Source organism: Culicoides brevitarsis, chromosome 3 (assembly GCF_036172545.1).
Source record: "Culicoides brevitarsis isolate CSIRO-B50_1 chromosome 3, AGI_CSIRO_Cbre_v1, whole genome shotgun sequence".
NCBI classification, from domain to species: Eukaryota; Metazoa; Arthropoda; class Insecta; order Diptera; family Ceratopogonidae; genus Culicoides; species Culicoides brevitarsis.
In genome coordinates, this window is record NC_087087.1 from 5,237,276 (window position 1) to 5,243,275 (window position 6,000).

At 23.6% G+C, this 6,000-nt stretch overlaps 2 protein-coding genes across 2 annotated transcripts; both read left to right on the forward strand.

Moving 5' to 3' along the window:
• The first annotated feature begins 2,135 nt into the window (after positions 1 to 2,135).
• Positions 2,136 to 3,119, forward strand: LOC134833736 (uncharacterized). The gene has a single exon (XM_063848164.1). It carries the CDS (start codon positions 2,136 to 2,138, stop codon positions 3,117 to 3,119), a length of 984 nt encoding a protein of 327 aa, XP_063704234.1.
• A 1,835-nt stretch (positions 3,120 to 4,954) lies between these two features.
• LOC134833740 (uncharacterized) lies at positions 4,955 to 5,737 on the forward strand. The gene has a single exon (XM_063848172.1). It carries the CDS (start codon positions 4,955 to 4,957, stop codon positions 5,735 to 5,737), a length of 783 nt encoding a protein of 260 aa, XP_063704242.1.
• The last annotated feature ends 263 nt before the right edge of the window (positions 5,738 to 6,000 follow it).

Genomic DNA, 6,000 nt, shown 5'->3' on the forward strand with positions numbered 1-6,000 from the left:
TAATCTCCTCTCCATTCTTTCGCCAGCGACATCATTCCAAATGTTGATGACAAGAAGACACACACAGACATGTAACGTGATACTGCCGGGATTAAACATGTGAAATGCCCACAACAACGCGACTTCGCCGAATAATATATCCGCATGCCGCGTACCTCTTGTGTCGTATCCTTTTGTCTATCAGATTCATGCGATATTTATTGTAATTTTGTTCTATTCAGCCGTGAATTCGTGTGAGTTTTCCCTTTTTCTTCGCTACATTTCATTAAACGAAGTCAGCATGATGAAAAGCGTGTTTTTTTCCTGCCTCGGCTTTTGTTCTTTTATAAACGCGTGGAAGTAGCGCGTTGTTTTGTGAAGAAAGTCAATGCGATGCTTACTTAATTGTTTGTTCAAATTTTGTTATGTTTTGATGGAAAACATGGGAATTTCTTGTCGGAGGATCGGGCGATGTTTTGGGGAGAAAATTTGGGAGTTCGTTTAATTTTAGCTTGGTTTGGATTATTGGAAGTGAATTTTGTCTCCTGAAATATTGACTTTCAATGTACAAAGTGATTTGTAAAATTTTCATCATACTTTTAAAAAAATTTAAGAAAAAAAAAATATTTTATTTTTTCAAATTTTTTATAAAATTCTTTTTTGTTTTAAAAAATTTTTTTAACCTTCTATTAATTTTCTTTTAATTTTTTTAAAATATTTTTTTGTAAATTTATTATAATGTTTTATGTTAATTATTTTTTAAATTTATTACCTATAAATTTTGTTTTCTATTTTTATTAAATTTTCCTTTTTGTATTTTAAACATTCTTTTAAAATTTTTTGCTCTAAATTTTCTTTAAAAATTAAAATTAATTTTTTAAAATTTTCTTTAAAATTCTCTTTCAATTTTTTCCATTTTTTTTAAACCTTTTAATTTATTTTTTTTTATTAATTTCTTTCAAATATATTTTTTTAATTTATTTAAATTTTTTTTTTAATTTTTTTAATTTTTTTTAATATTTTTAATTTTTTTTTATTTTTAATTTATTTAAATTTTTAATTTTTTTATTTTTTAATTTTTTTTAATTTTTTTAATTTTTTATTTTAGTTTTTTTTTAAATATTTTTTTTAAAAAAATTTTTTTAAAATTTATTTTAATTTTTCTTCTTAGTTTTTTTTTTATTTTTTTCATTTTTAATTTTCTTTAAATTTATAATTTTTTTATAACCTTTGAACATTTTTCTTATTTTTTATATTTTTTCCTTTTTTAAATTTTTATTTATTTCTGTAATTAAATTAAATTAAATTAATTTTTTAAAACCCGTTATAATTATTTTTTATAATTTTTTTCACTTAAAATTAATATTTTATTTTTTTTTCATTTTTTTAAACTTTTTAAAATTTACTTTAATTTTTTTTATTTAAAAAATTTTTTTAATTTAATTTTTTTTTTTATTTTTATTTATTTATCTTTCATATTATTTTGAATTAAAAAAGCGACTTATTGAATTAAATAATAAATTTTAATTTTTTTTTTATCTTTTTTTTATACTTTTGTTAATTTATTTTTGCTTTTTGCTATTTTGTTATTGCAAAAGTATTTTAAAAGCAAAATTTCTCATCTATCAAAACTCCAAGATATTTCATCTCAAATAAATTTCGATGCATGAATTTTTGTGATTTTTTTTCGATCAATTTTATTTTTTTTTAACTTTTTACTTTTTCACATAATAATAAAATGTCATTTTCTATTTTAAAAAATTTCTCATCTTTTTTGAATATTTAAATAGTGTCAATTGATCGCCACGTCAACCAATCAATACAAACTTCAAACACTTTTTTTTTAATTAATAACTTCACTTTTTTTTCTACATTTTTTTAAAATATTTTTTCTATAAAAACTCGCGAACTTCTCGAACGTTCATTAGTTTTACCTTTAAAAGTGATTAAAAATGATAAAAATAAAGAAAAAGATAACTTTTTACCAAATTGCTGAGATTCTTCAGAACTTCAGCAAAACAGCAGGAATTTTTTCCCTCCAAAAATTATGGAAAACTAAAAATTTTAAATTTCTCACTGGATCAGAGAAATTTTTCGCCTTCAACTTACCGATATTCATAATTTTATTGGTACTTTTTCTCGTTTCAACACTCATCATGACGAACTTCAAGTTAATTTACGTGATTTTTTGCTCAACAATTTGCTTGGATGCTTGTATCGTTCTTGTCGGAGTCGAAAAATGCGCTCGAAAAATCAAAAATCTCCTAAATTGGTGTGCTGACTTTTACAACATCGAAGGAAAATATTTTGGAGACTTGAAAAATCGAAAAATTGAATTGCGACGAAAAATTGTTAAAATGCTAAAATGGTTCCAAAAAGGAATTTATTTGGAAGCTTCTTTAATTTCCGTGGGATTTACAGTAACAAAAATTTTCTTACCTGAAAGTATTTTGCCGCGATATGCCTTGCCTTTGCCTTTATTTCTGCCTTTCGAGGATCAATGTCAAACGTTTGCTTTTTGGACAACGATGAGCTTTCAAACTTTATTCTTATTCACAACAGCTCCTTTGTTCATCTACTTTTGCGGGCATTTTTTGTGCTTAATTTTGCATATTTTTGCATTTTTGGATCTCATCAAAGACGCTGCCCACGAAATGAAGAAAGATTTGGTCAAAAATCCCGTGGATTGCGTGAAAATTCTCAACGACATGATTTGTGAAGTTAATTCTGTCGTTTCAGAGATCAACAAGATTTTCAGTGACATTTTCTTGAATCTCGAAATTGGGACTTTGGGAACTTATTTTTCATCTGGATTGATTATTTTAATTTTGCGAGAACAATATTTTTATGCAATTTGTATCAATATCATCGGAGTCTGTTTATTATTGTGCTGCTATATTAACGAAAAAATTTTGGATAAATTTGAAAACATTCAAGAAGCGATTTATGACTTGCCATGGTACGAGTTGGAAGTTAAACATCAGAAAATGTTCCTGATTTTGTTGAATTGTGACAAAATTAATCGAGGATTTACCGCAGGAGGCTTTCATTCCTTGAGTTTGGAGAGATTTACAACAATTTGTCATTCGGGATACTCGAATTTTTTGGTTTTGAGAGATTTGGTGTTGAAATATAAGTAAATTAGGGACCCGTGAACTTCGTTCTACCAAAGAAATGTTTTTGCTGGAGTCCTAAAATTATGCAATTAACATTTTTTAATAAAAATTTGATTTTAGCTTTTGAATGGTAAGCAATGACTTTGAAATTTTTTATTTAGAAAATTATCTTTAATTTTTTTATTTTTATTTCACAGAAACCTTCTTAAAGTTCATAAAAATTAATTTTAAAAATTCGTATAGAGATTCGTGAAGCGGAATTTGAATTATTGCATTTCAAAGCTTGTATGGATTTACCTGTTAATTTTTTTTATAGAAAATTATTGCAAAAAAAATCATAAAAAATATGAAGAAATGTAAAATCACTAAAATATTAATGTAAAAATGCACTTCGATGTCTATTTTTTAATCGATCAATAAAAATATGTGAGAAAAAAAAACACATCAACAATTACTTACTTATGTCTTAACATCTGCTTAAAATCCCACAAATTGAAGATAATTTGAACGAGGTCTAAATATTTTCACCACGAAGAAAGATTTTTTTTCATGATAAAAATATTAAGACCTTGTTTAAAAATAAAAACGTAATTTGGTTAAATTTTTATGCTTGGTTTGGATTAACTGAAAAATATTGAAATTTAAAAAAAAAATTACATAAAATAAAAAAAAAATAATTTTAATTAATTATAAAAAATAAACTTTTATAATGAAAAATTTTTAAATAAATTACAAATATAATTTTTAAACTTTTAAATTAAAATAAAAAATAAATAGGTTTTTAAAAGTAGAAATAAAATTAAAGAATTAAAAATATTTAAATAAATTGTGTTAAATAAAAAATTAATTAAATAAAAATTAAATAAAAAAATAAACAAAATAAGTTTTTTGTAGTTTAAACAAAATAAATTTTAAATTATAAATTTTTATTTATTTTTTAAAACAAAATAAATTAAATTAAAAATTTTTATTCATTTTTTTAAATTAAAAAAATAATTATTAATTTTTAATAAAAATATAATGAATTATTTTTTATTTAAATTTTCAAAAAAAAAAATTGTTTATTAATTATGTATTATTTTTTTATTTAAAAAAAAATTTAATATTTTTTTTTATTTATTTGAAATTTGTTATTTAAAAAAAAAAATTAATATTTTATTTGAATTTATTTGAAATTTTTTATTTATTTAATTTAATTTAATTTTTTTTTATTTTTGGAAAAAAATCTCATGTCATTTTTTAAAATGTAAATTTTTTCAGTTCATTTTTTATTGAAAAAATTTTTTGAAACGCAATAAATAAAATGCTTACCAATAATTTACCTGCTGCATCGATATCTGAAGCTCCTTCATTAAACTGACCATCGAAGCATAAATTCCATATTTTTTTTCTTTCCTATAAAAACCTCTGAAACCCTCGAATGTTCATCAGTTTCTATTAAAAAGTGAATAAAAATGTTAAAATTAAAGAAAAATATCACTTTTTACCAAATTGCTGAAATTCTTGAGGGTTTCAGTAAACTTGCAGGAGTTTCTTCACTCCTCAAATTTTGGAAAACTCGCAATTTTTCGTCTCTTACTCGTTTAGAGAAATTTTTCGCTCTAAAATTTCCCATAGCATTTTCTTTTATTATGATTTTTTGCATTTCAACCCTTTTTGTGATGCATTTTAAGCTAATTTACGTCATCTTTTCTTGCACAATTTGCATGGATGCTTGCATGATTTTCATCGGAGTTGGAAAAACAGCATTAAAAATCGAAAATTTGCTCAATTGGTGTTCAGATTTTTATGACATCGAGGGAAAATATTTTGGCGATTTGATGAAAAGGAAAAGTTTTGTTCGTCGCAAAACTCTAAAAATGCTGAATTGGATGAGAATAAGCATATTTTTTCAAGCTTATGGTTGTACTGCTGGATTCACGTTGATTACAGCATTTTTTCCAGGCAAAATTGTACCGAAGTATACTTTACCGATACCGTTATTGTTGCCTTTTGAGGATCAACATGAACCTGTAGCTTTTTGGACAACTGCGGCGCTTCAAACGTTGATGATAGGCTGTGGCGGTTCATTGCTCATTTACTTTCTCGGTCACTTTTTATGCTTAATTTTGCATATTTTCGCCTTTTTGGATCTCATTAAAGACTCAACTCACGAAATGAAGCAAGATTTGAAGAAAACTCCCATGGATTGCATTAAAATTCTAACCAACATGATTTGCGAAGTAAATTCCGTCGTTTCAGCTATCAACAAGATTTTTCGTGACATTTTCTTGGATCTCGAAATCGGGACTTTATGCACTTTCTTTTTATCTGGATTGGTAATTCTCATTTTGAAAGAGCAATATTTCTATGCAATTTGCATCAACATCATTGGATTCATGTATTTTTCATGCTGTTACGTCAACGACAAGATTTTAAACAAATTTGAACAAATTCAAAGTGCAATTTATGACTTGCCATGGTACGAGTTGGAAGTTAAACATCAGAAAATGTTCCTGATTTTGTTGAATTGTGACAAAATTAATCGAGGATTTACCGCTGGAGGCTTTCATTCCTTGAGTTTGGCCCGATTTGCGACAATTTGTCACGCTGGATACTCGAATTTTTTGGTTTTGAGAGATTTGGTTTTGAAATATAAGTAAATTGAGGGACCCGTGAATTTCGTTCTACCAAAAGCTAAAATAAAAATTATAAAAATTATAAAAAATATAAAAATATAAAAATTAAAAAAATATAAAAATTATAAAAATTATAAAAATTATAAAAAATTATAAAAATTATAAAAATTAAAAATTATAAAAAAAATAAAAATTATAAAAATTAAAAATTAAAAATATAAAAATAAAAAATAAAAATTAAAAAAAAAATAATAAAAATATAAAATATAAAAAATATAAAAAATATA